The sequence below is a fragment of the Brassica napus genome, chromosome A3 (assembly GCF_020379485.1).
Source record: "Brassica napus cultivar Da-Ae chromosome A3, Da-Ae, whole genome shotgun sequence".
Taxonomy (NCBI): Eukaryota; Viridiplantae; Streptophyta; class Magnoliopsida; order Brassicales; family Brassicaceae; genus Brassica; species Brassica napus.
In genome coordinates, this window is record NC_063436.1 from 6,291,089 (window position 1) to 6,318,552 (window position 27,464).

General features: G+C 34.7%; 4 protein-coding genes and 1 long non-coding RNA gene across 6 annotated transcripts; 1 reads left to right on the forward strand and 4 right to left on the reverse strand.

Moving 5' to 3' along the window:
* Positions 1-12,051: 12,051 nt before the first annotated feature.
* On the reverse strand, positions 12,052-13,646 carry LOC106437519 (protein BOBBER 1-like). Its single transcript, XM_013878410.3, has 6 exons — positions 13,224-13,646; positions 12,911-13,083; positions 12,786-12,834; positions 12,547-12,713; positions 12,382-12,465; positions 12,052-12,272 (listed from the first exon to the last, which is right to left on the reverse strand). The coding sequence occupies exons 1-6, from the start codon at positions 13,564-13,566 to the stop codon at positions 12,234-12,236; spliced, it is 855 nt and encodes a 284-aa protein (XP_013733864.1). The 5' UTR covers positions 13,567-13,646; the 3' UTR covers positions 12,052-12,233.
* Positions 13,647-16,054: 2,408 nt separating this feature from the next.
* LOC111213041 (wax ester synthase/diacylglycerol acyltransferase 11-like) lies at positions 16,055-20,648 on the forward strand. Of its 2 annotated transcripts, none has more exons than XM_022714708.2 (7): positions 16,055-16,343; positions 18,760-19,350; positions 19,439-19,505; positions 19,598-19,692; positions 19,765-19,974; positions 20,080-20,217; positions 20,332-20,648. In XM_022714708.2, exons 1-7 carry the CDS (start codon positions 16,146-16,148, stop codon positions 20,497-20,499), a joined length of 1,467 nt encoding a protein of 488 aa, XP_022570429.2. In that variant the 5' UTR covers positions 16,055-16,145; the 3' UTR covers positions 20,500-20,648. The 2 variants fall into 2 exon arrangements, with proteins under 2 accessions (XP_022570429.2, XP_022570427.2); XM_022714706.2 differs by having other exon boundaries at positions 16,058-16,343; positions 18,754-19,350.
* Positions 17,682-18,713, reverse strand: LOC125601718. Its single transcript, XR_007334383.1, has 2 exons — positions 18,475-18,713; positions 17,682-18,381 (listed from the first exon to the last, which is right to left on the reverse strand). It is a non-coding gene; the product is annotated as an uncharacterized LOC125601718 (long non-coding RNA).
* LOC111213111 (CLP protease regulatory subunit CLPX1, mitochondrial-like) lies at positions 20,583-24,567 on the reverse strand. The gene is made up of 14 exons (XM_022714774.2): positions 23,376-24,567; positions 23,089-23,150; positions 22,789-22,892; positions 22,534-22,664; positions 22,353-22,427; positions 22,190-22,267; positions 22,049-22,105; positions 21,866-21,936; positions 21,696-21,795; positions 21,509-21,613; positions 21,375-21,437; positions 21,165-21,287; positions 20,913-21,077; positions 20,583-20,803 (listed from the first exon to the last, which is right to left on the reverse strand). Exons 1-14 carry the CDS (start codon positions 23,823-23,825, stop codon positions 20,744-20,746), a joined length of 1,644 nt encoding a protein of 547 aa, XP_022570495.1. The 5' UTR covers positions 23,826-24,567; the 3' UTR covers positions 20,583-20,743.
* Positions 24,568-24,795: 228 nt separating this feature from the next.
* LOC106437514 (leucine-rich repeat extensin-like protein 5) lies at positions 24,796-26,490 on the reverse strand. Its single transcript, XM_013878407.3, has 5 exons — positions 26,091-26,490; positions 25,961-26,013; positions 25,678-25,851; positions 25,181-25,270; positions 24,796-25,014 (listed from the first exon to the last, which is right to left on the reverse strand). The coding sequence occupies exons 1-5, from the start codon at positions 26,293-26,295 to the stop codon at positions 24,880-24,882; spliced, it is 657 nt and encodes a 218-aa protein (XP_013733861.1). The 5' UTR covers positions 26,296-26,490; the 3' UTR covers positions 24,796-24,879.
* Positions 26,491-27,464: the final 974 nt, after the last annotated feature.

A 27,464-nucleotide genomic window follows, 5' to 3' on the forward strand; every position in this document is an offset into this window, starting at 1 on the left:
CCATTACTATTATTTTATTCAAACATAAATATATTCAGCAATATAGAAAACAAAAAGGTGTCCAACTACATATAAAAGTCTTTGTACTGTAATTATTCCATTATTGTATATATTATATATATTGATTAGGACGTTTTATTTTTAGTGTTGTATTTGTATTTCCTTTACTTTTAAGTTCAAACTCCTAATCACCACAGAAAATAAGTTCTGACTTGGTCAGTAATCAGTTGTTTATGTAACGTTTTTAACTCTTTTTTTTTTTCATTAACACACTTTACTTCTGTTGGATTAATTTCCTGTTTTTAAAATCAATAGATTTGTTAATATATCACCACGAGAATATTTGTTTTTACGTGTTTTGTCTTCACATTCGTAGAGATGCTCTTTTGACATAATGCATACAAAGTAAAAACTATAAAAGTTGCATGATATCGGTTTTACTCCTACCTTGGAATTCATATGAATCTTTATCAAAACACAAAAATAATAATTTGTCGTAAGATTAATCTAGAAATAATTGATACTTTTGCATTATATATATAAAACATCACTTAAAACCAAAAATAAGGTAAAACATCACTTAGTATGATACAAATGTAGAATTAGATTAATGAGTCTTCACATGAGGTTAAGAACAAATTGGTCTGATTTTTATTGGTTAAAAGTTAAAATGGCTTTCAATCTGCTCTGAGTTTTAATTTTATTTATTTTATAATGAGTAAAGTTATATATGTAAGCATGCAATTAGAACAGGTGAAGCATGACGACTTCAACTTGCAATGGAAAAATCCATAGCAGTGCTCCTTGTCCATTTATCACATGTCTTTTCATATATATATTCCATTTTTCAATCATATTGCTTCTTTTTCCTTTTAACTAAAACACCATCACAATTGTCCATATATACTCTCAAAACGCGTTTACATATTACATGCCAACAGCATGACTTCTTGAGTTTAAGAATTTTGGTGAGAAAGTAAATCACTGTTTTTTTTTTCGTTAACAATTATGAAAGGTAAAGTATATGAAGTTGAAAGTAAATCATTGTTGTATTGAGAAGAAATGGATTTTAAAACTGAAAAAATGTTTTTGTAAAGAAACCATGAAATTAGTAAGACTATAAAATTGATATAAGTAATGTTTTTTAAGTATATGAAATTTTCATTCAGAAAGAAAGTGAATCATGCAATAAAGAAAGTTTAATAGTGGATAAAGACATAATAAACTAAGTTTATGTGCTTAAATGAAGACTGTTTTTTTCTGTGGTGGGTTGCATGTTGTTCCACAGCCGTACTCGAGGTTGCCTTTAAAAAAAAGATCACATGCATTTAGAAACGGAAAACAAATAATAACAACAACAATATAAATCTTATATATATATATATATACTGTTTTAGATAAATAATAAATCTAGAAAGAAAATTGCATGCAACACACACGAATTATATCAGTATACAGACTGTTGCCTACCTTAATCTTTTTTTTTAATCAGAAATTATCGGAAAAATGCTACTATATGAAATATTTTTTTTGAATACAATCCTAGAAAAAAAATCCATTTTGATCACTAAAAATATTGGGAAATAGTCAAATTAATTAATTCTCATATACTACATTAGTTGTTCTGATTTTTTATATAATTAAAACTAAAAAGGATTGCAAAGGAAACTTTATTTGACTAAAAAAAACTTTATTTGATTGCAATTAAATTTTCCTTACATTTCTTTAAAAAAAAATCCTTACATTAATTGTTATCACTCAAATTTTGTTATATTCGTTCTAAACGGTTTGCTCTATCCATTCCACATATTTTTGCATTCATTATATTTGCTCTACATAATCCGCTTATTCAGTTTTGTTATCACCATCCACACCCAACGTATACAAAATGAAGAAAACACTTCAACAGAGAATATTAATTAACTTAAATTACTTTGGGCAAAAGTTCTAGATCATGCCATCCAAAATTATACAGCTGGGTATCATCCCTTGAAAACCATTATAAAATTAGATTTAAACCGAAAAGTACATGAATCTGATTCATAGTAGATATCATTCATATAGTAAAAAAAACATTATAGTAAACCATCTGGGATCGGATAGATAAGAGCTGCCAAGTTGAAATAAACATTAAACAAGCGACTGAGGTTGGTTAGATTAGATTTTGTCAATTTTTGTTTGATTTACATTGTTTACTTTTGTAGACGTAGCAATAAGAGATTAACTGATTGATGAGAGAGTAGAGACTAAAATTAGTAGTATATTACTGCGCTGCAACTTGCATAACCGGACTGTTAACAGTTGACACATTATAATAGTAATCTACTTATAGCACATCTTTGTTGGGGCCCTACACTGCTCTGCTCTTCTGGCACTTCCGCATTTACTTTCCCACGCTCGTGATAGAGGTGCGTGAAGTATAATAAGATTCTCGCCAAAAGTAAATAGTAATAATATTTATTTTTTCTACTTATTTTTAATTTTAATTTTTTATAACCGGAAAGTATTGGACAAACCGAAGTCCAATCAAATAATCTTTTGAGAATATGTTAATCAGCGCCAAACAGATTCGATTGTTCGCAATGATAATTTAAAACCAATGTCGCCTGACCACACAAGCAGCTATATCTGAGATGATTTTATTTCTACTTATTATAAAAAGGATTAATGATCGTTTGTTTTATTGGATAGTAACATTTTTGATGATGCACCTTCTAAATTAAAAAAAAAGTACTATAATGTTTATTTATAATTTCCACAAGTTGCCTAAAAGATATACTGTTGCGGTAATAATTTTAAAATATAAACAAGATTAGCAGTAAAAAGAATAGAAAAAAATTGCAAAATAGCTTTAGGAAGCTGAGATTAGTTGGAAACAAATATCTTCTTGTTAATAGTATCATTTAAAGACATCAATTACTCTTTTGCAAGTTTCTTTTATGTGCGCCATATATACTGCATTGTAACCACAACGAACTCGCTAAAGATATTGTTAATGATTTAATTGGATAGGTAGCCTCTGTATCAGTGTATCATATTCTAATCAGAGACACAATAACTCACTGAAGATAAAAGACGACAGAGATATTTTGCCTTTGTTTTCTAGTTTCCCTATGAAGGCTAAGTTTGTTTTGTTGTTCTTACGTCACGATCTTGTTCATCTCAACCAAATGTGATGATAATTCACAATCAATCACTTAATAATATTATATATGTAATATCTAAACAATAAAAAGAACTTTTGGCATGTGCGAGTACCCACATGATATACAATAGTAACATTTTTGTTATATGTGTGTAGCTTCTACAAGAGTTGAGGAATATGGTTCCACCAGCGGAGTACGTGTTCATCTTGTTAGAGGATAAACACACCTCACAGAAGAGGTTTTTGGGTTGAAAAGTATGCAAAAATAGGGGTTCTCAGGGTAACAAGATGGAAGAACTAAAGTTAATTTGAAAATGTTCTAATACCTAAGTTAGCATCAATCAGTTGAGGGTATAAGTTGGAAAGTGAATATAGTGAACTTGAAGGGTTAGGTTGTAACGAACAGTTTGAACCAGTTGAAACTACAACATGGTCTGCTACAACGGGTGTGCTGAATGAAGTGATCAATATATAGCTAAGCAGCTGACTTGGAGACTAGAGTTAGAGCTAAGGTGGAGCTGATCTAGAAATCTGCTACAATGAGTGTGCCGAATTAATGAGTGATCAAGATATAGTTGAGCAGCTAACTTGGAGACTGGAATTGTAAATGAGTAGAGCTGATCTAGATGTTATTCGAAGGTTAAACAGTCAAATATTTATCTAGAAAAAAAGAAACAAATCAATGATGAAGATTTTCAAAAGAATTAGTAGAGTCTTAAGAAATATTTTAGTTTGAGATATTTGGGAATATCTCTTTGAGTGAATAGAGTTAGTCGGTTTCCTACCTTGTATAAGTAGGAGGGTTTTGTGCTGTGTATTAGGTTAGCACTTGCAATTGTATTTTTGACATAAGTGGGATTTTCATATCTTGTAAGGTGAGTGAAAACACAAAAGGATAAATGGAAAAGTTCTAAGATCTTGTATTGAATCTTAGGGCATGTGAGACTAATTCAATAAGTCAATGTGTTTTTGAACTTGTTGATTGTTCGGTTTAAAGAAAGATTTGTAATTTTCTTTAAAAAAACTCTAGTAGGTACACATATTTTTGTAGAAATTATCTTTGGTGTACCTTGTATTATAGTTTTTGACGTAATTCTTGCATTTACTAAGGGATCTCTCACTTAGGTTGGGAATTGGGATTCCTATCTGCCGGAGAATTTGATGAACGCATTTGTGGGAGGAATGAGGCTAGGCTTCTTTTCTGAGTGCTCATATGCATATTGATATTATCAAAAGTGCAATCCTCTAGTGAGAAGAAAATAACGTCGGATCCTTTTTATCGAGACGATTTGATGGAGTTCTCTTCTCCACGATTGATGCCGTATATACAGATTTTACGGCTATTGTACTTGAGTAGCTTATAGGTCCTATGGTATGGTTTTACATGTCTTCTGAAATAGCGCATCTACACCCACTGGTTTTGTGAGTATGAGGGTGCACTTCTAACAGCATATCTTATTATGTGAAAGACATTTTTTGGGGGTGACTTCCCTGAGGGATGCTCTAATCTAAACGACACATGTCATGTGTCACATTGTTTCGTGTGGTTAGGCTGAGTCTAGCTTACACGACTTAGCGCCAGGACATCAAGATGCCTTCCTTGTTTCCCACATACCAGAAGTGAGCCCCACGAGAATTGACATTATGGATCTTCATGGAGGATGCCACATACTCGGGCGCTAAGGAACATAAATTTGCCCTTAGAGAGATTGACTCTTGTTACTTCGCCTGTCTCATAGAAACACCTGGTAATCACAACGTTTATTGGACGTGTAAACAGTGCGCGTCTTTTTCTGATTATGATAATCAAGATTAGAACATATTATACCTGACTCGATAGACATCTATCCAAAGACCATGAGTGACACACTGAGACAGGAAAGGAATGTCCCGTGCACAAGGCGATAACAAAAGGAGGGATTATTAATTTTTCAGCATGTCCACCCCCAACAAGCGAAAAAAATGAAGTTTCTTAGAACCATTACATTGACCTTGGAAGTGTTTGGACAGTAAATAAAGACAATGTCCCTAAAAACATGCAAGTGAATAAGAAAACAGAAATTTCACCTATTAACACAAAAAATGATAATCAAAATTCACAAACTAGCAAAAATCCTATCTCTCTTTTCTTTTTCTCTTCCTATCTCTTCCTATCTCTTTCTATGCTCTTTCTAAAAACTAATTTGTTTTTCTTTGTTATTTCACAAATAACCCCGTAAAAGTGACAAAACACCTTTTTTTTTGATAATCCAAGTAATCCGGACACTCCGGAGAAAACCTGACTAGCGCCTAAGTACACCTCCGCAGAAGACATCGTGGAGGGCCGCCTTTTTTCACTAGGTAATTATTAAACTTAGTAATTTTTTGTTTTGGGTTCACTAGCCTTAATTCATCGAAGAATTTTGATAGTTTGCAATTATTGGTCATAAAATTGCTCTCAAACTGTCGTACTCTTTGTTCATAGTAATAATAATCGAATACTTTATATTCATATTTATTATCAAAGAATTATATGCAATGGGTGCATGTGTGTATGCATTTAGAGGTATCCACGCGCATACAGGTTCACCCAAAAGGGTTCCAATAATGGATTTGTTCAAAACAGTTTCTACGTCTGCTTTACAAGTTACTAGTATTGTGGTATATATAAAGTATAAAACATGAGTTAATTATGGACTATAAACTTAAAACACTATATTTGATGAAAAAAAATACGCAAAAGACTCGAATTACAAAACAATTAATCTTTAAAGACTTTGATTTCCGAAAATATGCTCATTTGAGAAACTTCAGAAAAAATGACTTCAACATAAACTAGTGGTTATATATATAGAAGAAAAAAAACTGGACAAAAAATCTGTTTGCGTGCTTTGAAAAATGTCTATATTTCTACATATAGTCCGACATAATATAATATATATAGGTAATTTATAGATAGGTAAAGGACCGATACAAATCCTCAGTAAACATGAAACTTTTTTTTTCTGTGGGATCCTGAAAGATTATGCAACTAATTTTACGAGCTTTTTAAGAAAGGAATCCATGGGTTACATTAGTTCTGAAAGCTTTGTGGGATCCTTTCAGTTTTATCTGTGTCTCTAACCAATGTATTTACGAGGTAAATGGACAAACGACCCAATAGCTTTTAGTTGTCAGGGAAGGAATCTCAACTCTAAAGCTGATTGATAAACCTATTAATTAAACAATCAGAATTTGCAGCTGCAAAGATAAATTCTCTACTTTTTTTTTGTCAGCACATATTTTTTGCTTAAACTAAATATATATAACAATATTCTCTGAACTTCAAAGTAACACTTGGAATCGGAAAAAGAAAACTATAGAAGCAGATTTTTCTTCGCAATCAAGAGAGGTCTCGTAGTTTCATTGCTTCCCGTGGAAGAATAAAACACAATCATAAGAAAGTTGACTTTTTGGGGTAAATAAAGGCAAAGTGAAACACTATATAACCTTAACATTCCCTATTCTGGAAATAAAACAATAAAATAATAGAAAATTGAAAAAAAAATCTGCGAAAAAGGCTTAAACGTTTTGCCAGATACGGCACCATATCTAGCCACTCACTTTCTAGTTTCCAACCTTTTTCGTGTTCATATTCTAAGTATGAAACTGATCATATATCCTTCGAGAATCATTGGAAATTCATAAATAATTTTACGTGCCACAACATATAAGATATAACGGGATAGTATTAGTGTATTACTTGCTAAACCATCTATCCAAACATAGATAGAACTTTTTTTTTTGAATTAACTACAGTGTCCGGCGATCAAAATTAACCGATTAGTTCTACTGGTACCGACATTTGTAAATCCGTTGGTGCCAATGGGAATCGAACTGCGCGTTTACCGTATTGGAGTTATCCCTCAAGTTTATTTTATAATAAATGATAGTTCTAGAATTAGTAAGCTATTAGTATAAAAACCGAATATACACAATTTTCTTTGAAAACAATAGCTCTCCACTAGTTCCAAAACGCACTTCAAGGGAAGAAGAGAAGAGACAAACACAACACAAAGATTAGTGGTGCTCCCCGATCACTAATTAAAATACTATTAAATGTCCAAAGCCTAAAATAAGCTTCACCTACATGTAAGCACTTTTTTTACAAAAATAGAGTGCAATGTACCTGAAAATTATATAGGTTATGATTAAGATTAATGATGGAAACGAAAATGTAAATAGAGAAAAACTTCTAAAATAAAATTATGGTTAGAAAATGAAAAAAAAAGAACACCTTTTGGCAAAAAAAACAAAGAGAGAGAGAGAGAGAGAGTTCAATGCACCTGCTTCCCCGGCATTGATATTATTACTTTAGATGACATGTGTTTCAAATATTACAAAGCAACACTTTTGTTTGTTGAGTTGTGAAACTTATTAAATAATTTTTTGAATTTCTGTACTAAGCAATTTGTGTAGTGTTTAAAAAAATAGAGTAGAGCAGAACAATCTTAAAAAAAGGAAAAATATAAGTAATATTAATAAAATCTCGTGTAATATTTAATAAAATCTATCTCGCAAGATGAAGGTTGATTTGTATCAACAATGATTGGTTGATCTAAGATAGGCTTATTTTCCAATATAGAAGTGTATATAATTTCGGAGGACTCTTCAAATAAAAGTAAAATAAAAGCAAAATGAGGAAAGAGGTCTCTAAATAATTCTAACGCGATTAAGAGAGAATAAATTAAGAATCTGAATATGAAAGAGATGGGAAGAATAAAAGAAAACAGCTGGAGAGATATTTGTGCCTTATGCATAAAGAAACTGCGTCGCAATTAGACAACAATTGCTTTAATTTCAGCACAGATTTTGTCGTTTCCTTTAGCCATAACGAAAGATGGTGTGATGACAGTTGACAAAAAAAACTTGTTTTATAGGCTACTCTTTCAAAAATAACTTTGGAATCTGATATTAATATGTTTCCCCCGAAGTAATACTCCCTCCGTTTCAAAATAGATAATATTTTAGAGAGTTTTTAATGTTTTAAAATAGATGATGTTTTCATATACCAATGTATTTTTTTTAACTTTATCAAAAACTATTTAGTTAATGATATTTTGTAATCTGTTTTGTGATTGGTTAAATAACTTTAATTTTATATTTTAATGATATTCTTAAAATAAAAAACAAGTTTCTTAATAAATGTATATAATCTTAAAACTTTATGTATTTTTAAACAAAGGAAATAGTATAGTATATGTCATATGACATGTACTTGCGTGAGACGTTTAATTGGCATATGCTGAGAAACTTCACAGAAGAACATGTTCCAAATCCAAAATGCTTAAAGCAAATTACTACCGGTAATATTTAAGTATAAATTTTTATGTCTAAAAGTAATACTTTCTCTGTTCCCGAAAGTAAGATTTTCTAAAGTGTTAACACTTATTAAAAATTCAATAAATGTTTATAATTTAATTTTTCTTTTACTTTATTATATACTTTCCAATAAGTTTTCACCAATAAAATTTAATCAATTCAAATATTTTCATTTAATGTTTCTTAAAAGTATAAAAAATACCTTAAACATATATAAAATCTATCTTTGTGGAATAAGTAAAAAATCTAAAACATCTTATTTTTGGAAACGAAGGGAATAGAAAATGAAGTGAAATGCTAAAAAGAAGTTCTCAGATGAATTTTTTTTTTAAAAAGTATTACGAAACACTTATCAGTACAACTACACTTTTGCAGTAGTAAAAAGATGAGAAGAACAATTATTTCTTCATGTTGCTACAATGTAGAAAATTTGACATTAGTTATATATATATGGTCCAAACTTGTTGAGCGTATATGAATAGTGATTTATATATAATTCTTTTAAGTAAGTGGCAAGTGGGTATTTTTATTTTTTTAGCTTTTGGCTTATTTCCATGATAGTTTGAATTTGATCCCCCATCATGTTGGGTCTTTTAGTTTCTTCTTAACATCGACACTTTTATCATTTTCCAGTTTCTTTATATATATTAGTATCTTGTCTTTTCTTCATCTCTTGATGAATAGTTCTACATTTGTTTTTTTCTGATACAATCAATGGATGCATAGTTTATTCCCAGTGCTTCCTGCGAGACTAATCAACCCACTCGGTAGTTTAAGTGTTTTATATTTACACATACTTTTTAAAATCAACATTTGGGATATGCTGTGAAGTTTTGTGTTTTATTTACAATTTTTTTTTAATTCATTTACTTATTTTCTGAATCCGTTAAAGACTTAAAGGTACATATACTTACAATGATTAACATATTTGTTTTCTTTGTATTCATTTTATTCGACCACATAAACGTCATACTAAACAAGAATGTGATAAAGATGTTGTCATTAATTGTGTCCAAAATGACACTGATCCATGTAGTTCAAAATGATTATTTTTTTCTGTAAAATATGTTATTAGTTCATTGGCATCATTGTACATTAGTGTCAATTGTGTCATCATCAACATTGGTGACTGCTGAAATTCTCATGGCAGATCAAAATCGGTCTATGTTCATATATTTGGTTGCATCTCCCAACCAAAATAAATAAAGGAGATTAAGATTGATGGACCTAACTAAAGGGAGTGTTCTTACATTGGGTTATAATCTGATAGTGAAATTGATAATTGACAATAAGACTCATTTTGGTGTATACTGTGTTTTGTCTCTTTCAAATAATTGATGAATATCGACAAAACCATATAGAGAGCCAATTAGCCTCCAGCCACTATTGTGTTCATGCATGCTTACACTTAAACGATCTGAAATGTCTCTCCCATACGAGCCACTAGAAAAAATCGATCCATGGGTATATCAAGTAGACAGAAAGTTGCCTGATAGAGAAATCTAACTTAAAAAGAGTTCGTCCTAAGTGAAACTCTCCTGGGTTCAGTCCCCAATGTGCCGCTTCCATGGATCTCTGCAACTTCATCACGGTTGCGCAGCCTTCCCTCATATGAAGCAGCTAACCCTTCATATGGCTCCGTTGGTGATTTCGTCTTCTCTGTCGTGGTTCCGTCCTCCGCCTCCTCCGTCGCAGTTCCGTCTTCCTCCCGACCCGCCGCTCTGTACGTCTCCTTCTGTACTGCCAGAACCGCCTTTTGAAACTCTCTCTCCGTCAGAACCGCCGCTTGAAGCTCTCTCCCCGTCAGAACCGCCGCTTGAAGCTCTCTCTCCGCCAGAACCACCACCTGAAACTCTCTCTCCGCCAAAACCACCAGATCCTCCTGACGTACCTTTCACTCTCGTGTTTCTTCTGCTCCTTGACACATCCTGCGCCTTTTCTCAACCGGTTTCAAAAGCTCCAGATCTGGAATCTTTTTTTTTGAATATGGTTTTTGTGTTCTGTGATGAGGTTGCTTCTCTTGTGTATGTTGGTGATACAAGCTTTGTCTCCAAATATTGGTATCCTGCAGATTGTAGTGTGGTTCTTTGCTGGTGTTATCTCATACATTCTACTCGCCCGTTGAGTATGATTGTCATTGTATCCATTGAATCAACAATGGGTTGGTCGATCCCCATCATCATCTCTGTCTCTCTTCCTCGTCCATTTATCCAGGTTTTATCAGAAAGATTCTCTAAATTAATGCTGGATGATGAGCTAATATCTTTGGTTTGGTATTTTGGACTCTCTCGTGGTCCCTTTACTGCAGTATGCAGTTTCTTTACTGCAGTATGTAGTTCCATCTTTGTGATACTCAAGTCCTTTCAGTTGTGGCAGTTTAATGGATTGATGCATCACATATCCATTAATTGTCTGGCTTCCTCCGTTATGGAGTTTGTTCCTCTTCCAATTTCATTATCTACTTTATGTAGTTTTGTTGCAGGGAGTGTAATGTTGAAGATTAGAGATACTTCTAACACTGAAGTTCTAATCAAAGGCTTTATAGCCATGTTGAAGATTGTTGATTGTGCACTTGTTGCTGCTTCAATCTTGGGAATTATATCATTGATTGTGGTCTCTAATTTCCAAGGCGTCGTCTCACTTTACAGCTTGATGGTCGTTGAGAATAGAGGACTTCTCGACTTCATTAGTTGTTTAAGCGTTTTGTATGCCCTTATCCTTCTATGTTATATTTGCTTCTTTGTATTAGTTGTTTGTTTAGCCTATGTGGCTTTGTTTTCATGTTTCATGAACACTTTCTCCATTCGTGGAGAGTAAGCATTTATAAAATTTCAGTTTGACCAAAAAAAAAAAAAAAGGTATATCAAGTAGACTATTGTATTCATGCATACTTGACAGAAAGATGTTTATTTTAAGTTCTTAATTAAAATAAAAGAAAATGAATACAATATTTTTATCTCGATACTATATATGAAGTTCCGAAACCCCTGTAATCCTTAGAACCTAAAACTACAATATGTAATATTAGTTTCATCTTGGTAAACATCATTTCAGCTTATCATCTCTAGATTTTGCATATATATAGTGTTTTTTTTCGATTGAGCTAACGACATTCGTAGCTAAAAATCTTGCAGTAAAATTGCACACACGTCATGTTAACAATGAGAGGAAGAGAATCTCTCGGTTTCAAAGCGAATGCATCTACGCAAATGAAGGACGTTGGGTTTGCATTCACGCAAGTAGATAGATGGGTTTCATATGATATTCCTTATGTGAAGTTGAAGAAAGAAAGTTGTAGAGCAACAACAAAACAAAAAAAAAACAAAAAAAAGTTGTAGAGCAACAACACAACAATGTGGACCACATTCCCAATTAAACCGAGCAGGACCACAAATGAGTCACGTGGTCCCGGTTTTAGCTTTTTACCGAAAACGGCAGGTTCACGAATGAAGCACCCACACGGTCACGTGACAAACGAATCACACTAGAGAGGACGTAATCGAACACACACGTACAACAACAACGATACCAAATTTTGTCCGGTTTAAGAGCTGACTCAATATGAATTAAAGAAAACCGGATTTTGAAGTTTGAATCAACCAAATATCAAACCGTCAAAGATTACAGGAATAACCGAACATGTATTTGGAGATGAAACTGTGCCTTCAACTAGACAAAACAAAAGAAGAAAAAACACAAGCTGGTGAAGATGCAAAACTGATTTTTTTTTTTTTTTGGCAGAGCAGCATCAGTTGATCTTTGCGTTTGAGAAGTCCATCTCTGGATGCTGCGAGTAAAAGAATCAAAGAGAAGAAAGCGGTTCAGTAAAAGAGAAACAACAGTGTGATAAGAATCAAAGATACATTATGTATTAGGGAGATGGATGTATTGTTTACCTGAGACATGAACTTCTTGAGAATGTCTTGCTTCTGTAGCTCATCACTCGTTGGAAGACCCATCTGCTTTTGCCTTTGATCAAACTAGAGAGATAACAAAGAACAAACACTTTAGTGTCACAAAAGAAGCTGATTCAAGAAGGGATTCTAAAAAGACAAAAGTACCATCATCTTCTCAACAGTGGAGCGAGTTTCAGGGTCAAGGTCAGCTAATTTACTGTTCTCCGGTTCAACCTTCTGAGTATCGATCTCAGGTTCACCTTTCACGCAGCATTTCCACCACTCCATCTGATCTTGCTTAGTCAACAGAATCGAAATCATCTTTTGATCCTCTGCAAAGTACAATCAAGAGAATTTTATATAACAGAAAAGAATAACAAATTTTAACAAAAATGTGGATATACCGATGTTCCAGTAGCAGTCATCAGGCTTCACAGATCGGTAGAGCTCTCCCTATAACCATTAAAAGGAGGTTCAGGATTAGCATTTGGATAATGTATATTGACAAAGAACAGCATAAGAACTTTACATCGATGATTGGATCCTGTCCCTTGAGACCAAGCTTAAGACGGTTCTTTTTGATCTCGTATACAACAGAGCGTGCTTTAGTGCCAGTAGGCACTGGAATGTTGACAGTAACCTCCTGGAGAGTCTGGACCCATGAGTAGTTCTCAAGATCATAACCATTTCCTTTGTTAGGAGCTGCAAAGAAACATACACTCATTCAAGACCAATTAACACACACAAACATGTAAAGATCTCTCCTTTACTTCCTCAAATCAATCAAAGTCCCAATCCTATGAACATAATAACAGATTTTAATCAAAAGATTTGATATTTACCAATGGGGGAACCTTCTTGTTTCTTCTCCTCCACTTGAATGGGCTCTGAGCTTGAAGCAGCCATGGCTGGCTTCACGCTCTCCTTCTCCACAGGCTTCTTCTTCTCAACACTCTCCTTCTCAGCTTTCTTCTCGGCCTTTCCAAGCTTCTCCTTCGCCGCCCTAACCGCGGCGGAGATCTCCTCCTCAGCGGAGGGTTTCTTGAGAAAATCGCTCTGTTCGGCGAGAAAGTCGAACACTTTCTCCAAGAAACTTGATGGGTTCGAGGAATCGAGCGTCGTCCTGAAGGGCAGGATCCTGGGGCGGGTGCTGCTTTCGTCTTCAACCTCGGAGATGATCGCCATTGTGGGGGTTTTTTCGTTTCTAGGGTTTTGCTCTAGACCAGCTAAAGGGGGAAATGAAAATCTTGAACAAAATGAAAAATAAAAAAAAAGGATTTTGCATTTTTTGTATTTTTAATTTTAAGAAAACTATTATTAGTTTACCCTTTTAGCTAACTACTTTAGTTTCTTGAATTATTATAAAAGTATTTTTGATAGATAATTAAATAAATAATTATCATTTTTCATATTTTTAGCTATAAATATTGCTTTCATAAACAATGTAAAAATTAAAACTTAATAATTTATCCTATATTTAATTTGCAAATAAATAATAATTTACTAGAAGCACATTTCAGTTTTGGGCTAGAGTTTGGATGGACGAAAGCTTTTTCTACGGCGACCAAACTAGAAGAACCCAATAAAGCCCAATGAACTTGTTAAGAAAATTTATATGGTGTCACAAAAATCTTTTTCTATCCAATTTACTCTAGCAGAAATTGGTTGATGAGCAATTTATCATGGTTAAACATAGTGAATGTCTTATTGTTCACTACCTAAATTTTTGATTGAAAACGATTCGAAACTATAGGGTTAGGCCTTCTCTCTCACTGTTAATATGTATCTCATCTATTAGTTAGTTACAAGGGTGTGTTACAAAAAAAAGAAGGTTAGTTACAAGGTTTGTAAAGTTAATTTTAAAATGAGAACTTGATAAAGTAGCTTTACAGAAGGTCATTGTTAGAACTTGGAGGTAAATAAAAAACAAACAAAAATAAACAAAAAGCAAGGGCAAGAGGCTCCCACGTAGAACATATTACTACAAATTTAAGTGCAATTGATTTTAAATGCTTAAGAATAAGAATGAGTAATAACATGCTACCACCAGATCAATCTTTCGTACGATCTCACCGTGGCAAAAGATGATAACGACAATGATAGACCCGTACATAACATCAGATTTTCGTTCCACGGAGATTCTTTATCCATTAAACGGATTCTGTAATTAGTCAAGCCACTAACCATGGTATTTGTTTAAGCCGCGCGAAGATTATACTATCGATCAAATTGCTCCATGATTTATTGATTTGAGTTTTTGATCAAAAGAGGGTTACAATTACAAACCAAACAATTTAACATGAAAAAGATCAAAGCTATCATAGTATATAGTGTCTTTTCGAATATCAAACCATTAAAATGGTCAATCCCCAACCGTACGTAGTGGTTGGTCGTTACCAATAACTTATTCATTCATCGATGAAGGCAGGCTTGTGGTTCCAGTAAAAGAGAGAGGTAAGAAAAAGTGCACACCATGCATTAACTAATTTAAAGGAGTTGTCTGAATTGTTATAAGAAGAAGACAATGCTTTGTCCGCCGGGCAGATATCTACCCGAGCAATACGCTATATACGTATTGTTATTATTATTATTTTTCGACAAGAACTAGAAGGAAAAGTTTGTTGTCTATGCAGTCATGCAGATATCTACGAGCAATACATACTAGACATCAACTCCACTTTCCGTTTTCTTGTAGCATATAAGAAGCTCTTTAGTTGAATGAATGACCAAGACGGTGGTCAGAGAAATTTCTATGTTTAGTATGTAATAATTTATTAGTTTACGTAAAAAGGGAACATTAAATGAATTCTTACAGAAAAGTTTCAAATTAATTTTGCATATGAAATCAGTTATGGGATCTCTGATCGATATGGTTGGGCCAAATAAATTAAACAGTACCTAACTCATGCATTCGTGGCATTGACTGGAGAGATCAGTGTTTATTATTTTTGTTTTTGATAAATAATTAAGGACATAAACCAAAGAGTAAAGAACAAACTGCAACCAAGTCACAAGAACACAAACTGCAACCACAGTTCACGGTCTGAAATAGGGTTTATATTTAACAACAATGGACGGTCTCTTACCGTATCCCTATTCTATTTGAATTATATTTTCCTTCCTCTATTTAATCGGTTTTGCTTTCTGGTTTACACTATTTGGATAAATTTCTGCATACTTTTAATTTTCTAATGGCGCTTAGATTAGTAATACACTGAATAATCGTACGTAGAATCATATTATTTTTATCGAGAATTTGGGGAGGCTATACAAGGTTATTTTTTTTCAAACCAATTCATTAATTAATAATAATATGGTATTGAAAACTAACAATTTACGAATAACTGTAATATAAATACAGGGTGTCAGGAACACAAGAGATGAGAAAGAATTGAATTAGCATGTTTAAATTCTGATGGTGAATGAAGTTAGTGTAGTAGGTACAGTATTCATTTAATTTTTTCATAACAATAACAAATAACAAGTCTTGACATTACTTTTAATTCTACAGTGAAAACAGGTTATATGTGCAGAATAACAATATATCTTACCTCCACCTGATTTGTCATTAAACCCCATAAAATCAACGGAAATGAATAGACATCCACATGATGTAATAGCTAAGGTTAACCAAAGCCAACGGGACCACAAGTCCACAGAAAAATCTTGCAACTTATTTATATATAGAGAATGGAGTACAAAGTGACCGAGTGAAAAAACCAAAATTCCAAAAAACTTGGAAAGAACCACAAATAGGTCAAAGAATGGGTGGAGAAAAGAACACGGCGAGGGAGACGGTGGGGGAGGAGCCACTCAGCCCATGCTCACGGCTGTTCAATTCTCCGGATTTTAACTGTGCGATAATCGTCATAATGGGATGCAAAGTCAAAGGAAACCCACCTGCCATCATCGACGGCCTTAAACACACTCTCGTTAATCATCCTCGCTTTTCCAGCATTTTAGTAAGTCGAAACACGTATTTATATGAACAACAATATATATTTCATTATTCTTAGAAAAAGATTTCACCATTGTGTATGTACAAAGGCATACAACATAGTAAAAACGAGAGGGAGTTATAGAAGAACATGATATAAAATCATGAGATTCAGTCAGACACAAAAAAAAACAATTCAGAACATCATCTCTTACCCTGTTTGTACCATTGCAGTTATATAGCATGCTCTTAATTAAGAGTCATTAGTTATTGTAATCAGACTTAAAATGGTATAACAAGCCTCTATATATTTTTTTTTCTTACAATACTAGGGTCGGCCCGCCCTACGGGCGGGATATTAGTTAATTTGTTTAATTTTATTGTGAATCTTTGATTATATACCATTGTTTATATAGTAAAATCTTAGACTTGCTAATTGAGTTGACTAATTTTTTTTTTCTAATTTAGTACTCTCATGAGTGTGGCACTAATTATGGATGAATGAGATTATGTGTGATGGGGAAAGTGGCTCTTTGAAGTTGAGATATGATGTTTAATAACCTAAAGTTGTATTGTTCATATTATCAGATATCAATCAATTGGTTGATGTGTAGATTTTGATTTTAATATTAATAGAAGTATACTAATAATATATTTTATTAGTTATGTACGTTAACATATGTTGTAACTAAATGATTGAAGATAATAAATAACTGGTTGAAATTTGATCCAAAAATAATAATTAACTGGTTGAATTTCATAGGAAGCATAGGTGCATCTTTCGTTTATGTTGTTTGGGTGTCATGTTATTCTCGCCTTTGGAGTTTGTATAGTTGAAATGTAACATAGGAGTTTTTCATCTGTGAAGGTCTAAACGATTCATCCTTCCAGCATGGTCACCTGCGAGGAGCTTAAGTACTGCGTACATGTAATTACCTTTTGCATAGTTTCTTGTTGCTGAAATTTTGAGGTGCATCATTCCTTTAGGATGATAAAGATTACAATAGGTATTATTTTGTATAATTTAAGATTTATGCATAAGTATCCAAGTACTTATGACTTGTGTCTCAAGACAAACAATACTGACATTAGGACTACTAATAACTCATACAAAATAAAATAGATGACCTAACTAAAATATTCATTGGATAGGTTACAACCTCATTGAGTTTGCTAACCAAAGTCTTCGACTGACATCGAATGATATTAGATATTCTAGATTTTGGCTGATAAAATAAATTTATTTTACAGACATTGGACTTTTGCGAATGATAAGAATTGTCATTTTAAATAAGGCATACGCGTCAATATATCATATTTACATAAACAACATACCATTTTTTTTTTTAAAAGACAATCCCGGTTAATCAGGAATTAAATTTATACGATAATTACGCCTCAAATCACACCCTCCGCATAAATCATTATAATTACATAATCGAGGTTAGTGAATTATTACTCGGTATATTCAAACACATATCAAAACGAATCCGCATTTAAAACAAAAAAATGTAAAGCAAACCCGTCCTTCAGATGCATAAATATATATTATTCCGGTGACGTTTCCATTGGTGATTGGTGTTCCACCGAGATCCAGTTTTGTCATCGTACCGTCGGCGCTTCAAGCAAACCCGTCCTTCAGCTCTAACTACTCTTGATTCACCATGCTCCAGCCGCCGCCGTTGAGCCAAGCAAGAATCTACCATCTTCACTGCCGCCATTGTTGAGCCAAGCAAGAGTCACTGAAACCGGGAGATGCTCGGTACATCTGTCTGATGGAGTCAGATCTGATGGAGTCCATGGTTATGGCTCCCAGCCTTGTATCCTGTAAATCAGCATAGTTAAAACGATTTAACATGTAGAAAGAGATGGAGGGAGATATCGTGTGATAAGTAGATGCAAAAGACTTTGAGTTTCATCCACATAAGAGGGCCATTATATATATAGCAACTTAGCTTGAAAGTGAAGCCAAATAATCCAACTTTAATGGGGTGAATTCACTGAAATGCGTTACCGACAGCAGTTACTCGGCCAAGTTAAGGCGGTGGAAGGAGAGACGACAGCTGTTATGAGGAGTTGATTAACAAAGTCGGCTTCCCTTTTATCTTAGGTAACACAAAGCCCAAATAAAACATAAGCCCAAAAAGATTACATACACGTTTAATGAAACACAGCGGATCGACTCTTATGCCACGTGTCACGTTTACATGAGACTACTTATCTAGCTGGAATCTGATGTGGCATCACCAGGAGGGAGGCAAACATTTTTATATATATATAGATATTAATCATGAAAGACTAATGTGGCCGAATGGTTATATGGTTGTTTAAATAACTATCTTGTTCTCTCAAAAAAAAATATTAATCAATAAAAATGAAAATATAAAATAATGGGTTTATTTATATGAAAATCATAGTTTTAATTATATATACAGATTCAGGAGATGAAGAATGGGAAGAAAGGGAAACCGAGTTGGGTTCGGACGGAAGTTAGAGTAGAAGATCATGTGATTGTTCCTGATATAGATCCCAACATTGAAAATCCTGATCAGTACCTTGAACACTATATCTCTAAGTTAACGACCGTTCCTATGGATTTTTCTAAACCATTATGGGAAATTCACTTACTCTGCCTCAAAACATCAAACGCTGAGTCCATTGGCCTTCTCAAGATCCATCATTCTTTGGGTGATGGAATGTCTCTCATGTCTCTTTTCCTCGCTTGCACCCGAAAAACATCAGACCCTGAGGCCTTGCCTACTGTCTCGGTTCAGAGAAAACAGTTCGGACCGAGCAGTTACAATGGTTTCTTCAACAAGATTTGGTGGTTATTTGTGGGGCTTTGGTTCATCCTAAGATTGGTTTTCAACACTTTTGTTGATGTCTTAATGTTTGCTCTAACAATTTGTTTCTTGAGGGATACGGAAACTCCTCTCTTGGCCAAACCCGGTACTGAACTTGTACCAAAGAGGTTCGTCCACCGGATTATCAGTTTCGACGATGTTAAGCTGGTGAAAAACGCAATGAAATTGGTATAAATTTGTTTTATTTCCAAATTTCTAGAATCTCTTGAATTATGTATATTCGCTGACATTTTTAGCTTTTAATCTATTTTGTTAGACGGTAAACGATGTTCTTCTTGGAGTAACGCAAGCTGGACTTTCGCGGTATCTTAGCAGGAGATATGGTATAAGTTTGTTTTTACTTGATAATTTTATACATAGTAACTTAGTATATATTGTCATCTAAAGGATCTCTTGTCATATGTTTATAAAACAGATCAAGAAGCAACACCGAAATTGAAAGAGTCAATGAGGAGAATCCGACTTCGTTCAGCCATTATGATTAACTTGAGACCAAACACTGGAATAGAGGTTACAAAATGTTTAATCATGTTATCTTTGAAATTAATAATTTGAAATTGTTCAAAGATGTAATATATATAGGCTCTAGCGGATATGATGGCCAAGAAATCGAAATGCAGATGGGGAAATCTCTTCGGTTACATCCTCCTGCCATTCTCTGTCGGCCTGGAGACTGACCCTCTAGAATACGTGCGCCGAGCTAAAGTTACGGTCGACCGCAAGAAACACTCCCTAGAGGCTGTATTCTCTATGGCATTCTTTAAACTGATACTAAAAGTCCTGGGGCTCAAGGTGAAATCTAAGTTGCTAATAAATACATATGTTAATCATGTATATACATTGTTTATTTTTAAGTTTTTGAGTGCTATCTAATGGAGAACCATATTGAAAATACAGGCAAGTGTAGTTCTTGTAAGGAAAGTGATCCATAACACGACGTTGACGTTCTCCAATGTCGTCGGTCCAAAAGAAGAAATAACCTTTCACGGCCACCCGTTATCTTATATCGCCCCTAGTGTTTTTGGACATCCACATGTAAGTGTGTGCATATATATACATGTAGTTATAGACAAATTCATTATATATACATTTATAGATTTTTTTTTGCTTATTTTGTTTTTCGAATTATGTTTTTGCATGTGTGTGGAGGCTCTTACTGTACATTTCCAGAGTTATGAGAAGAAGGTCATAATATCAGTAACGGCCGATCCAACAGTCATTCCTGACCCTCACAAGATGTGTGATGATTTTGTGGAGTCTCTCAAGTTAATTAAATCCTCTGTTCTAGAAAGAGGGTTATATGAGATGGAGGTTTAATAAAAAGTACTTTCTGTACAAACAAACTCAAGCTATTCTAAATGTACTTAATAAAAGACAGGCTATCTTGAATGAAGTAAAGATTATCAAAGTGGAAACTGTGCATCCTTGTATTATTTTTAAACTTACTAATCCAAGTTTGTTTTCTTTCTTTCATATATGTACAAAGAACGTTAAAAGTTATGCATACAGAGAGATACATTTTACCAGATGTTCTGGATCGATGATGATGTATATTGATACATTACATATTGGCTACAACCGGCTCCACCTCAGTTTCTCCTTCAGATCCTTCCTTGGTCGTCTGCAACAATTTTTTAAGCACAAGTTCAATCCGGTTAACAAACCAAACTATGCAATTGTTATTCGGTTTAACTAAAACCGGGATTACTTTGTGGTATGCAAGTAAGTACCTGAGGAGAATCCTTGGACTTAGTGGTTTCAGAGAGATACAGAGCCAAAGCTCCTTTCCCACGGAGAATCTTGGCTCCAGAGCCTCTACGCCCTTCTCCTTCAACTGATTCTTCATCCACCACAACCGCCTCTATCATATCCTTCCCTGTACCCTCGTCCGGTATCTGAATGAACAACAAAATAAGTTATCTTTTGCTAAATGTACAACGGTCTGAATGCAGATGTGATGACATGGGTTTGTAAGAACTTACCTCGTACATAGAGTCCATGAGGATGCTTTCTAAAAGAGCTCTTAAGCCACGAGCTCCAGTGTTTTTCGTTATTGCTTTTCTAGCTATTAGCCGCAGCGCTGTTTCCGTGAAATGCAGCTTCACCTGAAGACAAGAGGAGATTTGTCTTCAAGATTTTGAGCAGAGAGAGTAAGAGGGAGAGAGAGAGAGAGAGGAGAGTGAAGTAGTTACACTATTCATCTGATACATCTTCTTGTATTGCTTTCCAAGTGCGTTCTTGGGCTCCGTTAGCACCTGTAATCCAATGATTTTGAGTATTGCAAGAGAGTCAAATCAATGATGTTTCTGTAATAATAAAATTTGACCTGCATAAGTTGGTTCTCGGTCAGAGCAGACAAACTGACGAGAACAGGAAACCTTCCAACAAACTCAGGTATTAAACCATAAGCAATCAGGTCACTGCTTTCCACCTGCCCAACACCAAACAATAGACACATGTCATTACGAACAAGCAGAAGAATCCCATAAAAACATGTGCTTAAAAAGACCTACAGTTTCCATCAGGTTTGAGGCAACAGCGGCGTTTGTAACACCACCCGCCCTCATGTTAGCACGCACAGGAGCACCAAACCCTATTGACGAATCATGGCGCCTGTAAAAGAAAATACAATCAGTTTCCTTATATAAAGGTAATGTTTGGGGGATTTGTTCACTAGTCTTACCTCTCTGAAATGGTCTTTTCGATGTCTACAAAAGCACCACCACATATGAAGAGTATATCTTTTGTGTCTATCTGCACACATTTTGACAAGGACGCAGAGTAAGAAACAGAGGAGGTACCTTAACCAACTCTAACACTCTAATCATCATGCAAAGAACATTAGAGTAGAGCACAAGTAACAAACCTGGATGTTGTCGCCTCTAGGGTGCTTTCTAGCGCCCTTCTCAGGTACATTAACGATCTATTTCCAGTAACGAAAGTGTTATCAACCAAAAAAAGAATAGTCGAGCTCCAAATAGTACATGACTTAAAACTGCAAACTTACAGTTCCTTCCAGCATCTTTAGCAATGCTTGTTGAACACCTTCTCCTGATACATCTCTGCTGATGTTAAGGCTTTCTGCCTGGCAAAACCAAAAAGAAGCACATAAAATAATATATCAAGTTTACCAAATTAACACTAGGAAAATATTATTTTTAATCTCCAACCTTCTTTGTTATCTTGTCGACTTCATCAATGTAAACAATCCCCTGTTGTGCAGCTGCAACATTATAATCTGCGACCTGTAGAGAGAGAGAGAGAGAGATCAAAACAACTCACCACAAATAATATAAAGAAATTGATTATAATAGTGTACAAATAAAAATGGGTTGGGTTTAAGAAGATTACTGTGAGAAGTTTGTATAATATAGATTCTACGTCCTCTCCCACATAACCAGCCTGAGTCAATGTGGTTGCATCAGCAATGACAAAAGGAACATTCACAAACCGTGCCAAGGTTTTCGCAAGTAGTGTCTTCCCTGTGGTTAAAGAAAAAACAACAAAAACATATGAGGTGAGACAAGCTGAACTTAAAGTTTCACAACAATGTTCAGCGTATCAGGGGTTTGTGTTATTTTTGCAGATTGGGGTCAGAATATTTACCTGAGCCAGTTGGTCCCATCAGGAGAATGTTACTCTTCTCCAGTTCTACCAGATCATCATCATCAGCTGGTTTCGCTGCGGTGCTATCGGTTTCTCCTGAGGACCTAGCTTTCCACCAAATCTCATTATCAAACTTAAACGAATCTCTTATGCAATAAGTGAAACCAACAAAGATAAAGAAAGATGCAAATGAAAGTGCAAGCATTCTACCATGATCTACCAAAGAACAAGATATGTTTATTTTCAGATGCTTAGGTAATAAGCTGTACAATGAAAGATATATTATTTTGTAGGACTAACCGTTTCTGTAATGATTCGTAATATATCCTCTTGTAGTGATTGTACACTGCCACTGAAAGCACCTGCATCCACAAGACGACACAGTAGTCCGTTATAAACTTTAAAAAAAAAAATGTGACTTTTCAAATTACAATCCAACTAGAAACTAATCTCTGAATAAGCAGTTGTGACTTTAGCACCATTCAAAGCCTAAAGCATGACAAAGATATTTAGACACTAGCAAACGATCATCCACAAGTAAACCTTTACCAACAACAACATCAAAAGTCTCTCATCATCATTTTCACCTTTTTGGCTCTCTCCTGACCAATCACGAACTTGTCCAAACCATTACAAATCTCCTTCGGTGTCGGAAAGCTAGACCCAAGATTAGACCCACCCCAACAATCCTCCTTCGAATCCGACCCTGCTCCGTTACCAACACCAGCACTGCCTCCACCACCACCGACACGACCGGTATTAAGCCGAAGGGAGGAAGCTCCATCTCCGGGAGGCTGCCAGAGATCCGGCGGGTCTCCTTGCGAGCACAAAAGAGCAGACTTTACACCTTTCACCTTCTCCGTAGCGTAGCACCGCCGCTCTCCTCCCGTAGGCTTGAGAGACGCGATCTTGTTACGGTGGCTGCTGCGAGGAGGAGTCGAGGAGGTGTGGAGACGGTTGAAGAAGAAGTAACGAAAGTGAGAGAGTGCGAGAGAAGCGGTTTCTCTCGAGGTGTTTGACCTCAGAGCCGCGGCCATGGCGGTTTCACAGGGATGAAAATCAACGGGGAGGGAAAAGGTTAATCAGCAATTGATTAACATGTTCCGATTGAAGAATCAAGATGAGATTTTTTGGAGATGGGTATGTGAGAAATGGAGGAAAGACTGAAACTTTTTGAAGGAATATCTATTTCATCTTTCTCTTCTTCTGGTAACAGTTTGATGAGAGCATTGACGGTTCATGATTCTCAAAACGTCGTCGTCTTCACTTCTTTTGTCTGCCTTTCTAACCGTTGGATCTACCACAATAAATACAAAAATGATCCTCCTTTGCAATCAATATATAGTTCCAGCTTGGGATGTCTAAACCGAGTTGATCCATCCGGTTTTTAAATCTACTCTGCTGCTGTGCTGCAGATTGAGTTTTATTAGAGATTGTAGTGGTTAACTTTTATATGTTGCTGATCGAGCTTAATTGCAGATTTTAATGATTTTAATCCATCTTACACAGTCTTTGAAAATTTTGCTCTTCTGCTTAGTCCTCGTGTAAAATGACATATCATCTTCTTTTGTACATATTTACTCTTATCCGTTTCATTAGTTTTCAAATGTGAGAAAAGATTGGATACATATTGTTTGACATGTATCTAATTTTCTTTGCATATGGTTCAGAAGCTTATATGCACAGGAGTGTAAGAGACCAAATGTACAGAGAATAAATTCTAGTGAGGCATTGCTCTGCTTATAGAGGATGTTTTGACTGAGGGTAAGTGCAACATTTTCTTCTCTATGTATAACATCTTTTTACACTTTGGTGGTTTGTGGTATCAATCATTGCATTATGCAAAACTCTATGTTCTGGATGTTAAGGCAATGTTGTCACTCATCAAACATCGGTTGTTTTTAAGTTCAGCAGTGAAATATATATTTTCACTGACAAAGTTTTGACCTCCCAAAACAATCATATCAATTTACGTAAGTTAAAAAAAAAAAAAAAAAACAGTATCTATACTTTTGTCAATCTTTTTATGTTATCAAATTTGATGTTTTACTTATACACACTATATAGAAGGAGGATATTTGAAAAGCAAGTTCAAGAAGAACCATGGAGCAAATGTGACAATGCTTTCTCAGTATCATTCTCAAACATGAAGAGAGCATCTGCAACAGCGTTCGTTGGGAACCCCATTTCCCTTAACGCCGTGAACCCATTTGCAAACTCTTGAACCTGAAACACGTAGAAATGAAACTGTAGTTAGATTACTCTTTTTGGGAATGAAGAGAGTATATCTCGAAACACACAACAGTTGATCTCTGAAAGTATATCCGTGGAGCTATTAGCTAAATACTACATGAATAGAATGTGTGGATAGATGGAAATAAGATAAAAGCACCTTTGTGGGATTATCACCATAGTTTGCAACTGCGATGTTGACCGCTTCTCGGTTGAGCCCTGCATATTTCATCACCACAGGATCCACACCCTGCGGTGGAAACCCAACCTCATTAACATTGATAGAGCTAGATTAAATCTAAGGAGGATCATACTACAGTGTAATGCTAAGTCTAAAACCCACTAAGTAGCACACAAAACAAAACCTGTTCTGTTAAATAAGTTCATAGATGATGATGGATGATCCACACTTGTTCTTCCCAGAACTCTTACTAGCAACCTCGAGCCTAACTCTAAGATGCTGGGTCGTACTAGAGTGTAACGCAAAATCTAATATTGACTTCAACTCCCATATAGTAATATACAAAAACAAAACATGTCCTGTTCATTCCGTTCATAGAAGATGATGATCCACACTTGTTCTTCCAAGAACTCATACTAACAACCTCGGGCCTAACTCTAAGAAGCTTCCATAGAACAAGTTAAGATGAGCCTTACCATTGAAGGTGACGGTGTTGGTGGAAAGTTAGACGGTGGAGGAGGATGCTCAGACCCAAACTTGCTCCAATCCGGATTCTCCTTCTCTGCCTCAGCAAGAACCTTCCTTTCTAAACCAAAATCAAACTGAAAGCTGCTCCGAGGAACATCTCCAACTCGAGGCAACAACGGAGGCTGAAAACATCACAACTCACAACACAGACTTAAAAATCTCCAATCCCGAAATTTTAAAAAGATGAAAACTTTCACATCAGAATCTCAAAAAGTTACTAAATTTACTCACCGGAGGAGTGATCCGATACTCAGGCTTGAGAGTCACCTTGATTCCTAATCCAGCTATAACCCACACAAAAAAAAACGAGCATCAGCCACAAATCGTATAAAAGCAATTCGAGATTCGAGATCAGACTTACATGAAGAAGAAGGAGAAGGGTTGTGCTGAAACGAGGGGTTTCTCTCCGGCGGAGGGAAAAACGGCTGGCCGTGGCTGCTTTGTTGACCGATCTTAGGGTATCCCGGAGGTCCGTTGTACATAGGGTGGGTCGATGATGGAGAAGGAGATGGGTACATAGGGCGGCCGTAGGGGGGACCTGACTTGTTCCTGAAGTCGCAATCCATGGTTGAGGGTTTGCTGAGAAAAGACGGTGTTTGAGATCGGCGACGAAGAAGAAGAAGAAGGAAGAAGAAGTCTCGAAGGGGGATGAGATGTTGTTTGGATATAAGGATACGTGTATTCCTTCCCCTGCTTTGACTCCGTTGTTCAACAATTCTTCATTTAAAAATACATATGTATAATTAAACTTCTGATAAAAATACTTTTAAATAAAACATTACTATGTATAAACTAACCATAAGAAGTTGGATACGATATACTTAATTTTTTGTTATTTTTGCTAGTTTACATACTTTTTAGTCTCAAATTAATTTAGTTCTATATGATAAGACGTTTTCAAATAAAAATATAAGAACTAAAATTAATACAAATAATTATTTTCTGACAGATTTTGGAAATATTTTAAAAATTAAAACCTCGATTATATAACTTTTTCCTTCTCTCATTTATAAATTCATATAATTCTACAATCCACATTGTACTAATATCATTTTCTTAAAAAAGTTTCAAAAACTAAAAGAGAAATTTTTTTAGATAGTCATTTTTAGTTTCTCTTTGAGTAGGAAAATGATAAGATTTAACATTTAGAGTTAAAGGGTTAAGTTTTGGGGATGAACTCAAATTTAAAAAAAAAATAAAAAATAAAAATCAAAATTTTCAAAAAAAAAAAAAACTGTTTTGGTCATTTTAATTTCTGAAGGTTATTTTTGACAAAAATTTAAAAAAGACTATTTGAGAGATTTGCCCAAACTAAAAAGAACTATAAAATCCAATGTACTGTTTATAAATCTTTCTTTTATTGCCCCTCAAGAAATCTTTAAAATGTTTTTACAACACTTTTAACGGGATCAATACACGCCTCAAACAACTCACTAACTTGTAACCTAAGCAAAGTGTTTTCTCATAATTCTTAATACATTCAACTTATTAACTTGTAATATATGTAAAGCGTTTTCTCATAATCCTTAAAAGTTTTCTTTCTCTTAATATGGAAATTGTTATAACGCTACAATCCGAGGTTCATATAACTGTACAATCTAAACTAAAACACATGCTATGTACTTCTGACTAAGCGTTACAAATTTTAAAACTGAAACCTTGAGTCAAAACGAATAAAACATGAATTCGAACATGTCTCTTTCCTCTGATCTCATATATCCTATATGGAAGTGGG

Excerpts from the sequence above, each read along its gene's own strand:
- LOC111213111 (XM_022714774.2), bottom strand. The coding sequence starts at position 23,825 with ATGGCCGCGGCTCTGAGGTCAAACACCTCGAGAGAAACCGCTTCTCTC. Across the intron at positions 22,268-22,352 it reads TCGACAAGATAACAAAGAAG|GCAGAAAGCCTTAACATCAG; the intron begins GTTGGAGATTAA and ends TGGTTTTGCCAG. Across the intron at positions 22,106-22,189 it reads TAAAGATGCTGGAAGGAACT|ATCGTTAATGTACCTGAGAA; the intron begins GTAAGTTTGCAG and ends TACTGGAAATAG.
- LOC111213041 (XM_022714706.2), top strand. The coding sequence starts at position 16,146 with ATGGGTGGAGAAAAGAACACGGCGAGGGAGACGGTGGGGGAGGAGCCA. Across the intron at positions 19,693-19,764 it reads GACCAAACACTGGAATAGAG|GCTCTAGCGGATATGATGGC; the intron begins GTTACAAAATGT and ends TAATATATATAG. Across the intron at positions 19,975-20,079 it reads TAAAAGTCCTGGGGCTCAAG|GCAAGTGTAGTTCTTGTAAG; the intron begins GTGAAATCTAAG and ends TTGAAAATACAG.
- LOC106437519 (XM_013878410.3), bottom strand. The coding sequence starts at position 13,566 with ATGGCGATCATCTCCGAGGTTGAAGACGAAAGCAGCACCCGCCCCAGG. Across the intron at positions 12,835-12,910 it reads GACAGGATCCAATCATCGAT|GGAGAGCTCTACCGATCTGT; the intron begins GTAAAGTTCTTA and ends TAATGGTTATAG. Across the intron at positions 12,273-12,381 it reads TCAAGAAGTTCATGTCTCAG|CATCCAGAGATGGACTTCTC; the intron begins GTAAACAATACA and ends TTTTACTCGCAG.
- LOC106437514 (XM_013878407.3), bottom strand. The coding sequence starts at position 26,295 with ATGGATTGCGACTTCAGGAACAAGTCAGGTCCCCCCTACGGCCGCCCT. Across the intron at positions 25,271-25,677 it reads CAACACCGTCACCTTCAATG|GGTGTGGATCCTGTGGTGAT; the intron begins GTAAGGCTCATC and ends TTTCCACCGCAG. Across the intron at positions 25,015-25,180 it reads ATGGTGATAATCCCACAAAG|GTTCAAGAGTTTGCAAATGG; the intron begins GTGCTTTTATCT and ends TACGTGTTTCAG.